The following is a 22,247-nucleotide window of genomic DNA, read 5'->3' as shown; positions in this document are numbered from 1 at the left end:
GACTCTGGCTCTACGCAGGACACCTGGGCTCTGTGTTCTGAGTGTGAGAAGCAAGCATAATGGAATAATGGGGAGCCAGCAACTCCTGGTGCCTGTCAGCACCAAAAAAACTCTCTGTCGCTCCTTTGAAAGATCGTAGGCACTCAGCAGCAGCTGACAAGCTTGTTCCCTTTCAAAGGGCCCACGTCTTCAAGTTCCTGGCAAAAACAAAGCGTTCCTGTCATGGCCTTTTGAGACTGGATTTCTGCTTTGATCACCCTAAAGCCGATACATTTTCACTCAAAGGTGGGAAGGAAGGACGTAACAAAATGTGGCATCTTTGGGAAATGCTTTAGGATGCTTAAAAAGCCAGTGTTGTGGCAGTTGCTCTTCCACCATGACAAAGGCAGGAGGAGAGGTGTGCAGAACTGCAAGCAGAGGGGAGTCCTATTTACCATCCTTTGGACCCCCTGGAAAATTCACCAAACCAAATCTGCTGTCACCTGGAACTGGATTTGTGCAGTACCACTGATTTGAGTGCTGAATGGGACCCAGTGGTGGCCAACCTGAGGAAGCTCCATCAGACCTGGGTACCTGCTCATAAACCTTAGTGGGAGAGCCTAGGGTCACATTCACACCATGCATTTTAATCCCTATGATACTGCTTCAAGCAGTCATAGTTTCCCCCAAAGAATCCTGGGAGCTGTAGTTTGTTATGGGTGCTGAGTTGTTAGGAGACTCTTCTCTTCCCCCACAGAGCTACAGTTCCCTGGGAAGAGGGATTGATTGTTAAACTACTGTAGGAACTGTAGCTCTGTGGGGGAAGAGAAGAGTCTCCTAAGAACATTCAGCACCCTTAACAAACTACAGCTCCCATAACTATTTGGAGGAAGCTGTGAGTATTTAATATAGGGCTTTAAATGTTTGGGGTGAATGTGGTGCAGGGTGATGATAGCAGGTTCTAGGAACCCTCCTTGTGGTGGGATTCTGAGGGGTGATATCTGTGAGTTTGTTGGGGCCCTGGGTGAGGATCAGGGCCCCGGAGGTGTTGAGTAGGGAAGTGTGTCAGAAGGAGAAGGAATTCATATATCTATCTATCTATCTATCTATCTATCTATCTATCATCTATCTATCTATCATCTATCTATCTATCTATCTATCTATCTATCTATCTATCTATCATCTATCTATCATCTATATCTATCTATCATCTATCTATCTATCATCTATCTATCTATCATCTAGCTATCTATCATCTAGCTATCTATCATCATCTATCTATCTATCTATCTATCTATCTATCTATCTATCTATCTATCATCTAATCTATCTATATCTATCCACACGAACACACATACACGCACACAAATATAAGATCATACAAACATAGGAATAGCCTGCTGGAATAAGGCAGTGGTCCATCTACTCCAACATCCTGAGATGCCCATGGGAAGCCCACAAGCAGGATTTGAGCGCCAGAGCACTCCTTCCACCTGTGGTTTCCAGAGCTAGTAATTATCAATAATCACTGCCTAGCAATTTGTATTTGTTATTTTATTTATTTTTGTACCATTTGTTGTACAATGGTACAAATCTGTGGAAGACTTAGATATATTTTTATACCTTATCCCATGTTCCTGCTCTTTGGCCAAGCATTGCTGATACTCCCTGCAGACCCTGTTCAGAACAGGACTGGTGCTCAGCAGTACCACCAATGCAGAAAGACCATTTGAGGGAGAGGAGGGGGCAGGATAAAATCAGCACAGTTTTGCACAGCTACTTACAGACATTAGCAGAGCCATTGGGGCGGGGCAAGTAGGATCCTGCCCGCCAAGACTTGCTGCGGAAGTTCTTCTTGCATCGCCCACAGTCCTGACCGGTTGTGTTGTGCTCACACTCACACTGGAGGCTTCCCTCTTTGAAGGTGCACAGATTGGCATGGAGGTTGCATTTACACCTACAAGACGAACAGAGGAGACAGACTGGCTGCGATTGGCTCTTATTTTATTCATCCATTGAAGTCTTTAAAAATGTATAAATGCTCTTTTTCAATTTCAGCTGACAAAAAGCCATGGACACATCACAGAAACATTACAATATAAAAGCATTAGAAATTCATCAAAACGCCACAATTTCTGAACTGTGACGAAAACAGGTGATGGATTAAAGACAGTGCTGTGCTGCATTTTTCTGTTTTTCAGTTGTTTTGTTTATTTTACTGTTCTCTGTTAACCAATGAGAAAAGAAATTCAACTTGAAAATGGTCAAAGCAGGAGTGAAAATTTCAGTGTCTTTCTTACAAGTGCAGTGGGGGGGGGCAGCTATGTGCTTATCTTGCTTTTGAAGTGATCAAGGTGTCCTTTCTTTCATTCTACAAATAATCATGTAACCTGCACCCTCCCCAGGTGTCCATGTTTCAATCAAAGCCCGAGGAGAAAATCATGAGGTAACTCCTCTGATGGGCTTTTTTCATAGCAGGAATCATAGGCAGCTAGGGAGGCTGCAGGTGCTAGATAAATGTTTAGAGGGAGAAAACAGGTACACCCAGCTTTTTGTGTGCTTGCGTGTGTCTTTTTACACCAGGTCAAAACCTTGATATTTTATGGGCCTTCATGTGAAGATCAGCACCAAAGTCCCATTTGCAGAAGAAGTGATAGTGTATAACAAGTTCTATAGCACAATTTCTTTTTTCATTAATGGATGGCAAATGGTAAAAAAGGACAGAGAAAATTTTTTTGGCACAGTACTAACACAGACACAAAGTACAAGTCGTGCAGCCTTCTGCCTTCCCTCCCTGGACTCGATTTTTGTTCCATTCACTTGTTCCATCCATGTCAACTTTTAAGTCCTTCCATTACCTTCTCATGTTTGACACATGAGCTTCTTTAGAGTCAAAGCCTTTTACACAGATAATTGATGTTCCAAATCAAATAATCAATGCATATGCAAGTAACGATCAGAGAATGCCTCTCATTACAACTCAGGGCCCATTTACAATTGCTTCTCCATTTCCAAGGCTGGCTGGAGTTGTTAATAGTCAATCATGTTCAGTTCAAAATAGATCCACACACACAGCACTTTGGCTTCTTAAAGGTTCCTGAAAGTGGGATATAACCTAATGCTCCAGTGTTCATGGCTAGTTTAATGGTAAGAGACAGGCAGGAGTAAATAAAGAGAGAAAGAAGTGAAATCATGAAAGAAGCAATGATAATTTATTGTAAACCACCCATATAACTTCAGTATAGAAGTGTAATAAATAAAAACCATTCCCTCTATTATTCAGACACTGAGTGTCAGTCCTTACATAGCTAAAACAGCACCACCCATACACAACAAGCAGGTGTCAATTGGGCTCAGGGGGACCTCAGGGTGTGCAAAAATACAAACACACATTTAAGCAAGGGGCAGGGGGAAGAAGTGAAATCCTGAAATACTCTTCAGGCAGAAGTTAAAAACAGTAGGTGAGGTTGGGGCAGATACACCCAAAGTGCTCTTCCAGTTGACCATGGTGGGGTTTAACTAAATCCTTGTTTAAATTTCAAGGGCAATAGGAATGCCATTGTAAGCTGCAGGCATTCCACCAAGGTTTCCATGGGAATTCCATAACAAGCTTATAAATCATGTACACATCTTTCCGAAGAAAGAAGAGTTTAGTTTTTAGCACTCAAGGTCCTTCTGGGGTGCTGGCTCCTGGGGGTGGAAGCACCTTAGCCTGTTCCTAAGGAGGGGGCTGAGCCCTCTCAATATCTAGTGCTGACATTGCGCATGGGATGTCATGATGCTGTGCGACGTCACACACAGGGAGTCATGATGCTGCATAATATTGCGCATGTGGTGTCATGGTGTCACATGACATTGGCACGCTCCATTGTAGGTGCAAGTTGGCACCAATGAAACCACTCTTGCCAAAAATACATTAGTGTGTTATGGGATAAACTGGTATTGGGATGTGTGTATGGAAGAAGCAGAGACTGGAGAGAGAACCAGAGCAAAGACTATCTTGTATGCCAGGGTTGCCAACCTTTTTGGACTAGAGGGCAAATTTTGTATTTTGAGAGAGTGCTGGGGGCAAAAGCTACAAAATGGCTGCCATGGGGGAGATGGGGCATATCGCAAAAGTAGAGAGAAAACTACATCTGACAGCCTTATGGAAAGCCAGCTATGTCCTGCAGGTCCTGATTATGGAACACTATCCAACACGTTCCCTCTCTCTCTCTCTCTCTCTCTCTCTCTCTCTCTCTCTCACACACACACACACACACACTGTTGCTGTCTAATAACAAGAGGGAACATTCCTCAGTTTCCAGGATTAATATACAAGGCAGTCACACCACTCTCATGTCACAAAAATCACTTAGAAGGTACAGTGGTGTCTCTGGTTGCAAACTTAATTCGTCCTGGAGGTCTGTTCTTAACCTGAAACTGTTCTTAACCTGAGGTACCACTTTAGCTAATGGGGCCTCCCGCTGCTGCCATGCTGCTGAAGCACAATTTCTGTTCTCATTCTGAAGCAAAGTTCTTAATCCGAAGTACTATTTCTGGGTTAGCGGAGTCTGTAACCTGAAGCGTCTGTAACCAGAGGTACCACTGTACAATTTTTTGCTCCACAGTGTTCTTTCTAGGAGGGCTAGAAACTTACTTTAAAATGAAAATGAAAGCTCACAATCTGGGGCTCCTGCCCTGGGGCACCACTACAGTTTGCATAAGTACAATAAATCTTTAGAAAAAGTACTAGGGAGAAGTCCAATAAACCCAATGCAGACCAAGTGTTCATTGTGGCCGATAAATGCTGGCTGAGGGTCAGAGAAGCAGGTGGAGCAGAAATGGAAAACTGGGTGGGAATGAACATGACTTGGAGTAACCTAAAGAAGGATGCTGAAGAGAACGTTCCATGCTGCAATATTTTGTTGTTGGTCCCAATTGTACAGTATATCTCCAGCTTACGTAAGAAACAAAATTACCGACTGGTGATTTTTTCCTTTTGTTTTCCTTTGTCTGTTTCCACTAAGAAGACTCATTTCAAAATTTAACAAGATTTGGGAGTTTAGCTGTCTTCCCACAACACCTGAGCATCACTCACTCTGCTGCCATTGAGCAGTTACTTTTCTGTGAGAGAAGCTTAGCTATGGAACACTTTCTCCCCCTAGAAATCTGACTGGCACCTACACTGTAATTAGGGATAGGCAGATCTGCCAATTCTGGTTTCTCAGTTTTTAATGCTTCTAATATTATATTTGGTTATTACATTTCCACGTCAGTTTGCCATTCATTTATTTTTCTTTAAAAGGGGTCTCATTTATCAGGATTTTAGTGTGAATTTATCCTAGTATTCACATGTTTGTATGCGGTTTGGCCTAATATACACATTTTTGCAGAGCATTTTTCACTAATACATTTGTCTCTGTGTTATTTTTACTAAAATAAGCGTATTTATGTACATTTTTTCCAAGTATATGCATTTTTGTACACATTACTTGTCTGCCCTGCAAAATTTGGAGATGTGTGAATTTTTAAGGATTGCCTACATTTTAGTTCCCTTTTTTTCTGAAAGTACAAACTACGTAGGATTGCCTTTAAACGTGAATGGATTTTTATTTTATTTTTTTCAAATTGCAAGGTTCCCATCTGAAACTCCGCAGAGTTGCTTCTGGTCGTTTTAGATGATACTCTGCAAGATGGATCCACAGCCTGATTTGGTATCATCTTCTAGTGAAGCTCATGGTTATCTGAAAGGATTTCATTAGGATATTCTCAACAATGTCCATCAGAAGGGTCAAATGGACAGACTGAGGACTAGAGATTATTTGTTTCCAGAAAAAGTTCTGGGTAGCTTAAACAGCAGCTACCCTGTTTCATAGCTTGTGTTACTTACTATGTTTTTACCCCAACTCCTTTGCCAAAATCACTTAAGACCAAAATCAGCACTGAACACCATGAATATTCACTGAGTGGACCTTTCTTTTGACACACTCTCTAAGGTTTTGGATACAGCAAAGCCTGCACACCCCTCAATGCCATTTGTGTGTTGCTGGTAGATTTCAATTTTATTATTATTATTATTATTATTATTATTATTATTATTATTATTAAAGGTAAAGAGACCCCTGACCATTAGGTCTAGTCGTGACCGACTCTGGGCTTGCGGCACTCATCTGCTTTATTGGCTGAGGGAGCTTCCTGGTGTGGCCAGCATGACTAAGCTGCTTCTGGTGAACCAGAGCAGCACGCAGAAATGCCATTTACCTTCCCGCTGGAGCGGTACCTTTTTATCTACTTGCGCTTCGTGCTTTCGAACTGCTAGGTTGGCAGGAGCAGGGACCGAGCAACTGGAGCTCACCCCGTCGCAGGGATTCGAACCACCGACCTTCTGATCGGCAAGTCCTAGGCTCTGTGGTTTAACCCACAACACCACATGCATCCCTCATTATTATTATTACTTTTTAATTCAAACCAAAACCCTGCCAGAGCTATTTTTATCCTTGCTCTTGTTTTCCAACCAACTGTTTACTCGTAGGCCAGGAAGAAGCTGGGTGAGCAGCCCCTGCTCCTGCTTCTCACTCACCAGATGACACTTTGTTCTGCTCCACTCCAAAACCAACACAGGGAAGCAGAGGCGGGAGCGGGGGACTTGTTCTCCAAGGGGTGCAAGTGGAACAGATTTGATATCTGGAGCAAAGAGCTGGCAAATGTGGCCAACAAACAAGATATCTAGCAAAAGCCAGTTGCAGAAAGGGCTTCTAAGGACAGAGTGGAAATAACTTAAACCTATCACACTTAAATACTTGGGGAGTGGGTTACAGCAAATGGCAGTCTGGGATGATAGTGGTGTGTGTGTGTGTGTGTGTGTGTGTGTGTGTGTGTGTGTGAAGTTCTCTCTTTTTCTCTCTCCCTCTGCCAGATTATACATATCAAGGTAGCCCTGTCTCTGGGTTCTGACGGCTTTCTCCTTATGCCCCCACAGATCAGAGTTTTCTGCACGACTGTCCTCACCCTTTTGAATAGGCAATGACCAGAGCTCAGGTGCCACAGAGCCTGACTCTCTGAATTATTGAACGCCCACGGAACATTGCCTTCGTCTCTTACTGCAATTTCCTTAAATAAAAAAAAAAAGAAGGGGAAAAAACCCATACACATAGAGGGAAAGCAAACTAGCATGGGTCACTGCAGGTCATCATCTCTTCACTGTGGTACAGGACCTAGGGATGTAGAGGGGGGAAAGTCCTACTTACAGAAGCAAGCACAGATCAAACCAAGGTGCAGTATGAACATAGGAAGCTGCCTCCTACGGAGTTAGCCTACCAGTCCACCTTAGCTCAATAAGGTCTATTTCAGCCTCTTCCAGTTTGCTCAGGACTTACTCCCTACATATATTTGAAATCCTGCTATATATTGGGTGACATCAGTATTACAAACTGACAGAACAATCCTATGCATGCCTACTCAGAAATAAGTCCCATTGAGATCAGTGGGGGTTACAGAGTGGTGTTGCATCCTTTGCTGGCGCCCGGGGCATACTCATGTGCACACCAAGCAGGACCAGGGGCTGTGCACGGAGGGTGAACAAAACCTGCTGTGCCACTCCAACTCCAGCTGCAGCTCCAGCCATGATAACCAGACCTCCTTTTTGTGGGAATGTTCAGGGAGGCAGGAGAGGATATAATGTTTAATAAAATAAAATAAAATAAAATATAAACCTCTGGTCACATGTAGAGGAAGTTTGTCCCAGCCCAGGAGGAAACAGGAGGTTTATCTACTGCTGGACAAACAATCCCTCTCTAGAAATTTGACTGCTCCCACACTTTTGACTGGTACTGTCAAAGACTGAACCTGGGACTTTCAGTATGCAAAGCTGTGCCCTGCAGCTGTGCTATCAAGTTGCTTCTGAAAAAGGTTTGTTTGTTTTTGAGAATCAGAGGGGTAGCAAAGTTGAATAGTGATGAGGCTGAGGATTTGCCAGGGTCTCAAAACCAGAAATTGCCCAGCACCCTTAAACCACATGCCATTCTCACTTTGAATAGAGCACCCAAGAAATTCAGAGGCAGGGCTAGAGAATCCCTGGTTTGAACTCACACCCACACTTCTTCCAGGTGACTAGGGTAGGGAGAGGTACTTTAAAATTAGGGTATGGAGGTGTATCCTCATTGCTGAGGATACAACTTCATACCATGATGGATAGGATAATCCAATCCACCCCCAACCCCAGTTTTCCTTTTTTCTTCTTCATATGATGATCACCATTCTGATCATCAGAATGCTCAGTCCTCATTCAGGTATTTGGGAGGGGGAGGTGAGGTGAGATGGATTATCCCCTATTTCTTTGTGAAAGGCTTGACTATTTATTTTTTATTACATTTATTGCCCACCCTTCACTAACAATCCCAACCAAGGCAAGTGATTTTGCAATTTTTATTTTATTGTGACAACATTCCTGAATAGATTTCAAAAGGATGGGGGACATTAATTTTTAAAAATGCTTTTTGATAAAGCAGCAGGTTTAATTTTTTGCTATCTCCTCTATATCAATTCCTAGCTTAGCTGAGTTGCAGCTAAAGTTCTACAAAGCTTAACTTGTTCCAGCAACTAAGGTCTTGCAAGGAACACTTTTTGACCTAGCATCCCAAAGACAGACTTGGGTTTACAGCATCTGTAAGATGCATTAGGAATATTCAGGTAATCTTCCTGCTCCATCCCTTGCAGTTCCAGGTCAGCCATTTCTCTTTGTCAGGCCCATCTGCAGGGTGGTGGGAAGGATCCTCATCCAAAGGATCAATCTTGTCAGAGAATTGCTTTTTGAATTTGACCTTTGAGAATCATCAATCTAATCAGAAAACGATAACCTGTGCAACCTGACCCCACAACACAGCAGTTTTCAGACCAATCAATCAGGATGCATTATTTAATAAGGAACAGCAGAACAGCTCCAAAAGGCCAAGACTGACAACCCCTGATGGGGATGTCCCCTCGAGGAAATGTTTCCACCTCCCCAGCTTCCTTTGCACAATCCCTGTCTAAACCACCCATTTGCTAGAGCACCAGTCTTAGGCTCTACTTTAACTTGGGTTTATTTGGCCTGACTACCAGCCAAAGTAGAAGGGACATGGGTGGTGCTGTGGTCTAAACCACAAAGCCTAGGGCTTGCTGATCAGAAGGTCGGCGGTTCGAATCCCCGCGATGGGGTGAGCTCCTGTTGCTCAGTCCCTGCTCCTGCCAACCTAGCAGTTCGAAAGCACGCCAAAAAAGTGCAGGTAGATAAGTAGGTACCACTCCGGCAGGAAGGTAAACAGCGTTTCCGTGCGCTGCTTTGGTTTGCTAGAAGCGGCTTAGTCATGCTGGCCACATGACCCGGAAGCTGTATGCCGGATCCCATGGCCAGTAAAGCGAGATGAGCGCCGCAACCCCAGAGTCGTCCGTGACTGGACCTAATGGTCAGGGGTCCCTTTACCTTACCAGCCAAGGTACACACATGTGGGCTTGGAAACAGGAAACGCAGCATCATTTCTATAGGCGAAAAATGCAAATTAAGCATCCCTGCTCTTATTTAAGAACTCATAGAAAGCTGCCTTATGCTGAATCAGACCATTGGTCTATCGCAGAGGTTTTCAACCTTTTTGAGTCCACTGTTCCCTTAACCAACTACATTCTTTCTGAGGCACCTCTGTGGAACTCAGGAGCCCAGTTATGTCACCCCTTGCCTGCAGAGCTGGCAGTCCTTCACCCTTTCCCAAACACCCTTCCTTGTGGAGTGTTCCCTCAGCCTCCTCCCTTCTTCCCTCTCCTTGGGAGTCCTCCAGGCAACTGCTGCTGCCATCCTTGGTCTCTGAGCTCCCACTCACCCACCCCAAAGAGAGATGCCTCCCAGAGGCACCATTTGCCTGTGGACCTTATAGCCAGGGCTGCTGCAATAAACAGCTGTGCAAGCCTTTGGGAGGCAGAGACGCAAAAGGGCATCAGAAGAAGGAGGGAAAGAAAGAAAGAGGGACAGAGGCCAGGGTTGCCCACGGCACCCCTGACCATCATTCAAGGCACCCCAGGGTACCATGGCACACTGGTTGAAAACCACTACTCTATCTTGCTCAGTTTACCCTGGCTGGCAGCAGCTCTCCAGGTTTTCAGGCAGCAGACATACTCAGCACTACCTGGAGTTGTCAAGGATTGAACCCAGGACCTTCCACAATCCACAATCAAGTTGAATTATCCAGCATTTTATCCTAAAAGTTGTTAGGATAAAATGGACTTATTGTAGAGATAGCAGAAGGCTGAGAGTGGGTTGCTTGTTTATGTATATTTAGTACAAGGCCTTTCCCCCTTCCCTCTGGAAATGATGAGGCAAGGTCTGAAAGCTGCCAGTTGGACACATGTGCAGGCTCTCTTGGACAGGTAAGGCATGCTGGCAGCAGGGCACCAAGGAAAGGTCGCAGGGACAAGGGCATCCTTCTCTCACAGTCATCTGCAACATCTGTTGCTACGAGTCAGCACTTTGAGGGTTGGACAGATACAAGAGAGGAGTGTCAGTGCCAGGGATGTACAAGGTAAGAGGTGAGGAAGCAGAGCTGTGGTTCCCAGTGGAAGTGAGAAAGCAAAAAGAGAAAGCCTCCAGGATGGGTGATGCTACAATGACCCACTCTGGGACTTCTGGGATTATTACTGAATCATCCTATGTTCCTGGGAAGGGGAACATCTCCAGAAGCTTGTTGGACTACAGCTCCCATCATCAGTGTGGCCATGCTAGCTGGGACTAAAGGGAGTTGCAAATCCAACAAGATCTGGAGGGACATGGGTTCCCCATCAATGGTAAACACTAAAAGAAAACTTGTTATTTGCATGCTGGCTAATATGTAGCCAAAACAGTACAATCCGTGCGCAGGATTGAGCAGGTTTAGTGGAATCCCAAAGTTTGAGTAAACACGTTGTTGCTCAGAAGTAGGTGGTTGTTCACTAGGGTTGAGGGAGAAATTTGGTTTGGTTTGCATTCCAATGTGAACCTACAAAATTTACAAACTTTGAAAACATATGTGCACTAAAACACAGCTATCCTTCAAAATTCACATGTCTCCAAATTTTATGATGGCTATGTTCATGTATTGTTTTGAAAACTGAGTTAGGTAGGTTCACTTTTGAATGTGAACTTTAATAAATTTCTCCCCCATCCTTATAGAATCTGTCTTACATATCTGATCCAGGTAAGTCTGCTATTTACATCTGAAGGAAATGCTTGTATGGACATGGATGGGAGCTTTCCACCAGAAAGGGAGCTTTACCCTGGAGCTTTTGTAGTTTATTAACTTCCATTTGTAATAATGGTAGGAAAACTGTTGCCAGGGAGGACCTCTCAACCCCCTAAAAAGTCTGAGGACCACAAGAGCACTCTTCTGACCTATAACAGAGCTTTGCAGGGCCTTGATGAAGTGGTTGAGCCGCCTCTCACCCCACCCCCACCCCTCAAGGCCATCAATGTCTGGCCTTTGTTTGTGGAAATAGCTTTGGACTGGATTTCATGGACAGAAGGATCCACAGCATGGCATAGGAGGAAAATGCAGGTTCTTAGCATGTTTTAGAAAGAGACCGCTTGGCTGTTAACACAATGTGTTGCAGGCCATCAGAAGATACTGCACCACATGAAGCAGAAAACCAAAAATAATTTATTGAATAATTTATTCTAATTAATTAATCCGTGCTTTGATAAATGCGAGAGCTGCCAGGGCTTCATTGCTGTGGTTATTGCTGTTGTTGTTATTATATATTATTATTCCCTGTGGTTGCAGCTGCTAAGCATTTTGTAGCATTAACAAACAGCACTGAGCTTTCTTTCCCATGGGATTAGTTAATTGTGGAGGATTTTTTAAAAAGACATTTAGAATAAAATTAAAGAGCTGGTAGGAATGCACAAAACAGTAAAGGCAAAGAGAGAAGCCTTCATCATGAGTCAGTAATTGATTTGCGCTTCTCAAAACGGTTTCCTCATAACTGAAGCCATGTGTCCAGAACGCACCCCATTAACTTCAATTAACATCCTGACTGCTCATGCAACTTGAATATCCACCTGATATTAAATAGGGGAGAAAATTATGCCGGCAAGGGAATACATGAATACAAGGAAAGGGAGAGAGAGAGGTAGAGAGAAAGAGTGTGTGTGTGAGAGAGGTAGAGAGAACGAACATTGGCCTTTTCCATCTCACCTGCTGATTGATCCCCGTTCAATGCCAAAGGAAGGAGATACTGGGAGCCTTCTTTTCTCTGTATCTCAGAAGGTTAAGAGAACACAACCCTGGAGAAATCTGCAGGGAGAGAAAAGGTCTTTCCACTTCCCTCTCCTCAATTTACTCCTCTCTGGTCTGACGCACTTGAGCCTGCTAGCCAAGTAAGGGCTTTCTCATTTCTATTCCTGTCCCAGGTTCTGTGCCTCTCTGGTTACCCATTGGATCAATAGGAACAGGATGGAAGAAAAAGAATATAAGAAAGAAAAGAGGGGAGAGGGGAGGATGCATAAAAATAACGTGTCCTCCAGAACTAGAGGCCACTCCCCCTCCCCCAATGCAGCATTTTTGGCTATGCTTCTAACTTTTCTCATCTCAAGGACACAGGCCAAAAGCTAGGTTTGGCTGGCTTAGGGTACTGACACACTAACACTATTTTGTGGGGTGGGAATCAATCACTCTGGCTGCACAGAGAAAGCTGACCTGGAGCCCTTGCAACACAAACCCTCTTCCCCAAAAGTTCAGACTTTTTTTGAGGAAAGTGGTAGGAATTTGCTTTAGGAAATATAGGATAATGGTGACACTCGGTTTCCAGTTGGTATTCCACAACACCATCTATTTCCCCCACAACTGAATCAGGATGAATGCTCATTAAACAGCCAGTGTCATCTAATTGCTCCACAAACAAATCAGACTGAATGTACATCAAACTGCTCATCTGGAAGTTACCTTAGTGTATTTTCATGCCAAGCAGTGATTACATATTAGAAGACCCTGATTTTAAAATTGCCCCTCAGTAGACTAGGGAATGAATACTGTTAAGGTCATTCTGGAACAGCAGAGGACCCTATTTCAATCCTTGGCTCATCCATAGAGACCAAAACCAGGAAAGTTGGTATTCTTCAAGCTGATCAACATTACAGGGGCTGAGATGACCCATAAGGTTGGTTTGGAAATTGCAGCTGCTGCAGGATGCTATAGGCTACCTTTTGGCCATAGCAGATCTGCACTAGCTGCTTGTAGTTTACTAAGCTAAGTTCAAGGAAATATTGTTAGTATAAACAACCCAGGACCAGGCTACCTAGAGAACAGCCTTGTGCTTTATACACCAGTCAAATCACTGCATCAGAAGAAGCCCTCTTGACTTCCCCACAGGTATCTCATATTTGGTTTTTTGTGTGAACTACAGCTTTTCCCATTGTGTGATCAGCATTTTACAACCTTGTTCCTATTTAATCAGACAGGCACCTCCAGTTCTGATATCGCCCCACTCAATGAAAACATTTTTGCGTCATTAAGTGTTTTCAGAGAGTTAATTTGATTCAGTGTTGACCATTTGTTCTGCATTTTATGATTTTAGCACTTTAATGATTTTAGCACTTTCAATGATTTTATAGTATTTTCATCATGGGTAGCTGCTTTATAAATTCTAAATAAATGGCGCTGAATAGAACAAAGGAAGGAGAGAAGCTGTGAAACATCAAACAGCAACTCCATACTGCAAATCCAATCAGGTTAACCTTATGAACAAAACCACAAAATGTGACGTTTTTGTTTGTCACTTGTTTCCTATATTACTCTAGAGGCAAGCATTCAGCAATGGGTGAGAGATTCTTGCTATGAAAAGAACATAGGAAGGTCCCTCACACCAAATCTGACAATTGGTTCACCTAGTTCAACACTGACTGACAGTGGCTTTCCAGAGTTTCAAGCTGGGGACATTCCCAGCTCTACCTGGTGATGCCAGAAATTGAACTTATGACCTTCTGCATGCAAAGCAGATGCTCTACCACTGAGCTACACTCCTTGGTCAATAATTCCATTGAGGAGATTCAGGTAGGTAGCCATGTTGGTCTGACGCAGTCGAAATAAATAAAATAAATTTAAAATTGTTCAGTAGTACATTAGAGACCAACTAAGTTTGTTCTGGGTATCAGAACAAATTTAGTTGGTCTCTAACGTGCTACGGGACAATTTTTAAACATTTTTTAAAAAAATTATTTCATTGAGGAGGTTATCACATGCTACGTGCTGAGAGAAACCAGCAAGTATATTTGCCAGGTCCAAAGCTAAGTTTGGCAAGCATCGAATAATTTGTCCTGCCAATGTAACATCATTGACCTGAGCTGACCATTGTTGATTGAGCACAAGCTCTCCAATGTACCTCAGAATATGGGCTAGGCAAGCCTGCAGTGAATTGCAGAGTTGGAAGGGACATTGAGGGTCATCTAGTCCAACCCCCTGCAATGCAGGAATCTCAATTAAAGCATGCCTGACAGATGACAATCCAACCTCTGCTTAAAAACCTCCAAGGAAGGAGAGCCCACAACTGCCTGAGGGAGTCTGTTCCACTGTTGAAGGGCTCATACCGTCAGAAAGTTTCCTGATGTTTATTCAGAATCTCCTTTCTTGTAACACCAATCCATTGCTTCAGGTCCTAGCCTCCAGAGCAGGAGAAAACAAGCTTGCTCTATCATCTGTGAGACAGCCTTTTATATATTTGAAGTTGGCTAACTTCGGTCTCCTCTTCTCCAGGCTAAACATATCCAACTCCCTCAACTATTCCTTGGTTTCCAGACTCTTGGTCATCTTGGTCACCCTCCTCTGCATGTGTTCCAGCTTGTCAATATCCTTCTTAAATTGTGATTTCCAGAACTGGACACAGTACTCCACGTGGTCTGACGAAGGCAGAATAGAGTGCTACAATTATTTCACCCTGTTGACTCGTGTTGAGCTTGTGGTCTAATAAGACCCCTAGATCCTTTTCACACGTACTACTGGCAAGCCAAGTGTCCCCCATCTTATATTGTTGCAGTTGGTTTTTCCTACCTAAGTGTAGTACCTGACATTTGTCCTTACTGGAATTTATTTTGTTAGTTTGGGCCCAGTTCTCCAGTCATCTTGAATTCTGATTCCGTCCTGTAGCTTTGGCTACGCTTCCCAGTTTGGTGTCATTTGCAAATTTGATGAGCATCCCCTCAATACCTTAATTCAAGTTGTTTATAAAGACATTTAACAACAATGGGCCCAGGACAGAACCCTGAGGCACCCAACATCACTTTTTTCCAGGATGACATGAAACCATTAGTTAGCACTCTTTGGATTCAGTCAGTCAAATAGCTACAAATCCACCTAACAGTTACCTCATCCAGCCTACATTTTACCAGTTTCTCCACAAGAATATCATGGGGGACTTAGTCAAAAGCCTTACTGAAATCACTATACACTACACCCACAGCATTCCCCTGATCCACCAAGCTTGTAACTCTATAAAAAGAAAAGAAATGAGATTTGTCTGACATAGCTTGTTTTGAGAAGCTCATGCTGAGTCTTAGTAATTATTCTTTTCTAAGTGCTCACAGACCAATCATTTGATTATCTGTGCTAGGACTATTCCTGGTATTGATGTCAAACCAGTCGGTAGCTACCTGGGTCTTCTCCCCCACTGCCGTTAAGATTTTTATTAAAATTTATTCATGATACAAGAAGATACAGAAAACTAATGTAAATAAAACAAAAACAGCTACAAAAAAGTTAAAAAAGAGTATGGAGTCCTCTATTAAAGGTAGTTTTTAACCCTTAACATGCACAGAAGGTAGTAGCGCATTCCAGCTCTCACCTGGGATCTTTGTTTCTCCTTTCCTTTCCATGTCTCCCACCCAGAGCCCCCCATCAAACATCTACTACCCCAATGCATTTACAATCTCTGGACCATAATAAAGGCCCCAAGCAAAGAAGAAAGGAAGGGAAAAGAACAAAAGAAACAAGCATAAGAAAAGGAAAAAGAAAGAAGAAAGGAAAAAGAGAGAGAAAAAGAAAAGAAACAAAGAAAAATTCCGATTTTCATCTTCCAGTTACATTTTTTTTTAAATACATTCACTCCATGATAACATCCATCTTCTCCATTTTCTGTTAAACAATATTTCTTTTAAATCCAAGATTCTCAGAATAATTCATAACTTTTCCACAAAAATTCCAAGAGCGGATCATAAATTATTATTATTAGTTGTAAATGTCTACTGTGTTTTTACTTTAATATCAACTTTGCCTCCAGTAATTCCCACAACCATGTCTCCATCTTGAGTAATAGTAAATTCTTCCATCTGTGCCCATGTTAAAATCACATATTGAAATAATATTCCATAATTCATTTCTTGTTATATATCCTTTAATTCACACCTAGTTCAGTATATTCAGTTTCCATTTCCTGTTGTATTTCCATTTTCTGTTGTGTATAGTATTCCAATATCCTCTAGGATTGAACCTTCCATTTCTTCCAATCTTTTTCCAGGGAGCATACCATAAATTTAGTGACATCATTCTCCAAATTCACTTCAGATCGTAGGCACAGTGCTTTCTCTCTGCTAGAACTGAAGAAGAGCTTGGACGGAATTTTTTCCCAAAACATTTTTCTCTCTCAGCTCTATCGACGCCAAATCCAGGTGACTCTTCATGTCTCCATTTATGGTTTTATCTTGCCCTTCTTCTCCAAACCCTTGTATGAAAGGCATTTCCATTTTACCATCTGCTTTCTCCAATTTTGCCATTTCATCATCCAGTCCTGCCAGCTTTTCATCAATCTTGCCTGAAGTTTCAATGTCATTGACAGTTCCGTTTTTCAGTTCAAGTCTCTCTGATTTATTTTCTTTCCCCCTTCATCAAACGTTGATCTGGTCATTTTTAATTGTTCAGTCATCAACAGCCAAGCAATACCAACAGTCACAGGGAGCTCCAAAGATACCTTTGCCATACTGGATGTTTATATGTCTCAACTCTACCTTAAGATTTTCACCTTAAGATCACAGTCAAAACAAGATTCTTTCCCACAGAGGAAGTAATGGCCAAATTACTTTTAGTTTCTCAGCAATATTTTTGTTTTCAAAAGAGGAAAAAGAAACAAATATGTTTCACACAGAGAATTCCCTCATTCATTTAATCTTTATGGTCAACCATAAATCAGGATTTTTGCTTTGCTTTAGACACTCTCTTCTTAAAGACAGAAAGCAGCCTTACAAGTTTTCCAACTGTGAGTTTTCATCAGTAGGCAGAGAAATTACAGGAAATTAGAGAGAAGTTACAGCTTATCTTGTCCAAAAAATGTTTAAGTAAGAGATGCAAACCTTATACCTATGAAGGGTTCTTATGTGGTCTTTGAATGCAAACCAGCTTGTTTTAGTCCCATCTAAGCCCCCAGGCACAGACAGCAGAAAACAGTTTTGATCAGAGCATTTGAGATTACTCCCTCAAATACTCTTTTTCCTCAGAGGGATTTGATAGCCAGACCTTCTTCTGACTACCATCAATCACCACGTCATTATCTTCTGTCAGCGGAGAGCCAACAGAAAGACAGTCACCCCACCATTTCCTCCCCAGAAGTCTCCCCTCACCTTTTGAAGATGGGGACAACATTTGCCCGTCTCCAGTATGCAGGGACCTCACCCATTCTCCAAGAATTCTAAAAGATTATAGAGGCTGTGAGATTATATCTGCCAGATCCTTTAGTTCTCTTGAGTGCAGGTCATCATACCCTGGATATCTGAATTCATTTAAAGTAGCTTAGTGTTCCCTTACTACCTCTTTTCCTATCTTGGGTGGCAGCTCCCTCCTTGCATCATTTATTCTATCATCACAGGTTGGGCACTGCTTTCCTTTTGGGTGAAGGCAAAGGCAAAGTAGGTGTTGAGCAGTTCTACCTTCTCTCCATCTTATCTACACAGAGGACCTACTACTTGCTTGTTATTACTCTTGTTTCAAACATAGCCAAACATCTTTCATGAATAGACCTCCCTTGCTTCCCGAAAGGACTTGGGTGGAGGTTGGGACAGGACAGGTTGCAATCCATCAGGTGGAGTAAGAGCAGGTGGTGACCCAAAAGACAGCTACATCAGATTGCATTGGCTCTCAGACCTCCTAAATTAATGGACACAGTTTGCCCGGAATGTGTGGTCATGCAGGGGAAACTATCGGACTCAGATAGATCACCCTCGAAGTCAGATAAGGTGGAGGGGGACTTGTCTGAGGAGAAAGTCATTACTGTGAAGCCTCAACCTAGACTATTTACTACTTCTGTTTTTATGGCCTTGCTTGCTAAGGCCAGACACATGTTACAGTTAAATGAGGAAAAGCCAGTGAACTCCACTGAACACTCAGCCCTTGGGGGCACTGGAGCTTCTGAGGCTTTTCCCTCTGCTAATCACAAACTCATTACCATTCCATTCTCAAAAGCCTTTGATGAGATTTGGGGTGCATAATGGAATATCCCTAGTAAGGCTAAGCTGTCTTCTAAGGGAGTTAAGAAACACTACCTCTTTGCAGATGGGATTATGAACCGTCTAAAGAATTCAGTGGTGGGTCCTCCAATAGTTGCCCTAGCATCTTCTTCAATTATTCTATCAGATGCAGGGTTCCCATATTTCAAAATGTGAAAATCCAGACACAAAAGTTATTTTGGCAATGTTGTTGAGCTTTCTTTTATGGCTTATGCATCTGAACTTGCAGATATGCAATATGCACCTCATTCCCTAGTTGTCTTCATGGTAGCTGGCAGGAAAGTTTCATTACGCCAGTGGGCAGTGGATGCTGCTACTCAATCTCATCTCATGACCTTGCCTTTCTTTGGTGCTAAACTGTTAGGGGAGTCTTTGGAACCCAACTGGTGGAAACCAAGGACAATAAAAAGTATTTTTTGAGGAAAGAAGAAGAGTTTGGATTTGATATCCTGCTTTATCACTACCCTAAGGAGTCTCAAAGTGGCTAACATTCTCCTTTCCCTTCCTCTCCCACAACAAACACTCTGTGAGGTGAGTGGGGCTCAGAGACTTCAGAGCCCAAGGTCACCCAGCAGCTGCATGTGGAGGAGCGGGGAAGCGAACCCGGTTCACCAGACTACGAGTCCGCTGCTCTTAACCACTACACCACACTAGCTCTCTTGGAAACCATCAGTTTTCCAAGAATAGAGGATTTGTGCCCTTCAAAAACTGTTGGGGTAGGCAGGATAAGGGAGGTTGGCATTTGTCTTTCTTTAAGCCTGGAAATTCGTCATCTGCCTTTCAAAAAAATCAGAGGGGAGGAAACAAAGGTGCTTCTTCCTGACTTAGACCCTAGTGTTGCTTCTCTTCCAGTGTGAGTGAGTCTACTGGCTTTTGAACACCGTTGGGAGAGGGTAACTTTGGATCAGTGGGTTCTGGAACCAGTTGATCAAGGCTATGCTCTAGAGTTTGTTTCCCGTCTTCACAACTTCTTTGTTGCAATGCCTCACTCTGCAGAGAAACACTTGGAAGTTTAGGGCAGAGATAGGAGCCATCAAACCTGTAAATCCTTCAGAGAGGAAGTCAGGGGTTTAATAAATGTATTTCTTAGGGCCAAAGAAAAATGGTGATACCAGGACCATTTTGGACCTCAAATGGTTAAACAAATACATCCTAAAGAAACATTTCAAGATGGAGACTCGTGACAGCACTAGGAAAGGGAAATTGCATGATCTCTCTTGACCTTTCTGAAGCCTATCTTCAACACTGGTACCAGCACTATTGAGTGGATTGAATTTGATTAGTGACTTGTTCATAGTAGCACAACATTTCATAGGATAGGTTAAAACACCTAGGCGTTATGTGGCAGGCAATCACAGTATGGCACTTGTAACCACATGGTGAAATGGATATGTACTGATCTCAAACCACATGGCCCTCCCTTCCACAACCATTTTGGGACTGGGGGAAGCAGTGGAGTGGTAACACTGAGCACAGAAAACACAGTGAAATTGAAACAAGTTCAGAGAAAGGCAGTGAAGCTGATCATGAGTATGGAAAACAAGTCAGATGAGGGAAGCTTGAAGAAACTGGTTGCAGATTGAGGACCCAGTCAACAGAGCAAGGCTCAACTGCAAACCAGAAGTCATCTTATACTCCTCTCTGTCCTGGGTGAGTCAGTGGCCTGCCTGGATGGGTGGAGTCAGTGCAGGGCCTGAAGGTACTCCATGGAGAAGCTACCACCTGTAGATCAGGGGCTCGCCACATGAGGGAACTTCCTATAGATCGCAGTAGTTCCTGAGATCCATAGATCCCTTCCTCCCACTTTCTGTTGCAAATGTCCTCCTACCCTGAATTCCCATTATGGAATCCCTCCTCATCCTCTGTCACTTATCTGCAAACAGGGTTAGGGATACCCACTCATCGAAGTAACATGCAGATTCACCCTTCAGTTCCAAAATATCTTGAAATGAACTGGATTTTCCTCATATCATGTGGTGGCCAAAAAGTTCTTAGCTAACACAGGTAGGTAAAAACCCCTTCCTTTCCCCCTCTAAATGTCTAATTTTCCCCTGCACCTTCCTACTTAAAAGTCTAGCACAAACTGAACGCGTAAACAGGATGGGAAACCAGCCATCTCTGCAGTCCCCCCCCCTTTCCACCTTACTTTGCTTCTTTTTGGCTTGAGGTCGAAACACAACATATGGTATGGAACAGGGAGGCGGAAAAATAAAAACAAGAATTTGGTAGAAAAGCGAAAAGCTACACAAGGGAATTAAACTTCACAAATAACCTCATTGAAAGAGAATTTTCAAGTTGGAAGGAGTCTGGGAGGTCATCAAGTCCTGGTGTTGCCAACGTAGTAACATCCCCCCCCCCACGCCCTCCCATGGTAACCACCAAGGCTCTCCCAATTTTTTAAAAAGAGTTTTTTTGTGGTTGGTGCTTCTTCTTTTGGTTGGTAGGTTGGGAGGGGTTGCTTTTTTTGAAGGGAGGCTCTGTGTTTTGTTTGGGTTTTGGGTGTGTTTTGCCCATTAGGGAGTTCGGAGCACTGTCACTTTTTCTCTTCAATGTCCATGAGATTCCCCCTGAACAGAAACTGCTTTGCAGGAAGCAGCTGAAAAATCCCTGGCAGGTGCTTAAATCCTTCCACTCAAGGGGGACCCAACACATCCTGAAGCAATTTTGTCCCACTGTCAAACAACCTCATTCTTAGGACATTTATTCTAACATTTAGCCTAAATCTGCTATCCTCCAGGTTCTACCAGTTGGTTCTAGTCCTGCCCTCTGGAGCAATGAAGGACAATCTGCCTGGATGTTCAGCATGACCAAGTGATAAAGAATTGTCTTTTCTGTTGTAGTACCCAGCTAATGGAAGCACCTCCTCTCTAAAATATGGCAGTGCTCTAAGGCTTATTAGGCAGCTACACAGAAGCACTAAGGGTGATTAGTCAATTAATCACTATTACAAAGCAAATAGAAGGAAGGAATGTGAGGAATTTTCTGTATCTTTGCAGCTGAAGAGATAAGCTGTCTTCCAATAGAAGCAACTTGCAGGCTGAGTTGCTGGCAAAAATTGAACTGGGTAAGCCTTTTCCAGTATGGAAATACAATTATGGGGAAAGTTTCACCGTTGATCTGTCAGACATCTTATTACTTGTGTGTGGTTCCTGATTTACTTTTGGACCCTGTATTTCAGCACAGCAGTTTGCAACATTATGAATTACTTATTAATTCTTTTGCCAAGGATGAACCTTTTACGAACGAGAAAATAGTTTGATGAACTTGGACTGAACTAATTTGTTTTGTAAAAGTTCAAACTTTAACTGGAACTAGTTCCTTTTTAAAAACTGGACTTTCAAAGTAGTATACTGTATTTTACATGGTCCCTTGAGTCTCTGTTTCCAAAAGATGAAGAAAAGCAGACCAAAACCCTGCATGCTGGAGAGGCAAGAAGACCTTTGGAGGCCATGCTAGTGAAGTAGCATCAGTTCCCCACAGAAGCAAACAACATGCCCATTGAGCATTCTCAATACTCCTTTTCTCCAGCTAGGTGCAGAGCTCAAGACTTCTGTCTCCTTTGCTGGCTACACTGCACCTGCCAAATGTTTTTCTTCAAGTAGGTCAGGTGCACCCATTAAAATAGCTACCAACCAACAAGAGTCATCAATGCTTGTTTAAGCAAGCATCTTCTAGCCATTGATGCTCATATACTTATTTAAGCAAGCAACTTCTGGCCACTGGTGCCCATTAAAGAAATATGTTTCACTACTAGCTCTTTAAAAGAAAAGATGAAAGGCCACTGACTCACTCAATATCTCTCACA

General features: G+C 42.9%; 1 protein-coding gene across 1 annotated transcript in view; it reads right to left on the bottom strand.

Annotated features, from left to right (window-relative positions):
- Positions 1-22,247, bottom strand: part of NTNG2 (netrin G2) — a 126,062-nt gene that overhangs the window by 44,342 nt on the left and 59,473 nt on the right. Inside the window, exon 4 of the mRNA XM_053373512.1 lies at positions 1,764-1,936. Coding sequence (XP_053229487.1) covers positions 1,764-1,936 — 173 coding nt within the window. The remainder of the gene's footprint in view (positions 1-1,763; positions 1,937-22,247) is intronic.

Source organism: Podarcis raffonei, chromosome Z (assembly GCF_027172205.1).
Source record: "Podarcis raffonei isolate rPodRaf1 chromosome Z, rPodRaf1.pri, whole genome shotgun sequence".
Classification (NCBI taxonomy): Eukaryota; Metazoa; Chordata; class Lepidosauria; order Squamata; family Lacertidae; genus Podarcis; species Podarcis raffonei.
The sequence above is the reverse complement of the archived record's forward strand: the minus strand, read 5'-3'. Positions and strand labels throughout refer to the sequence as shown.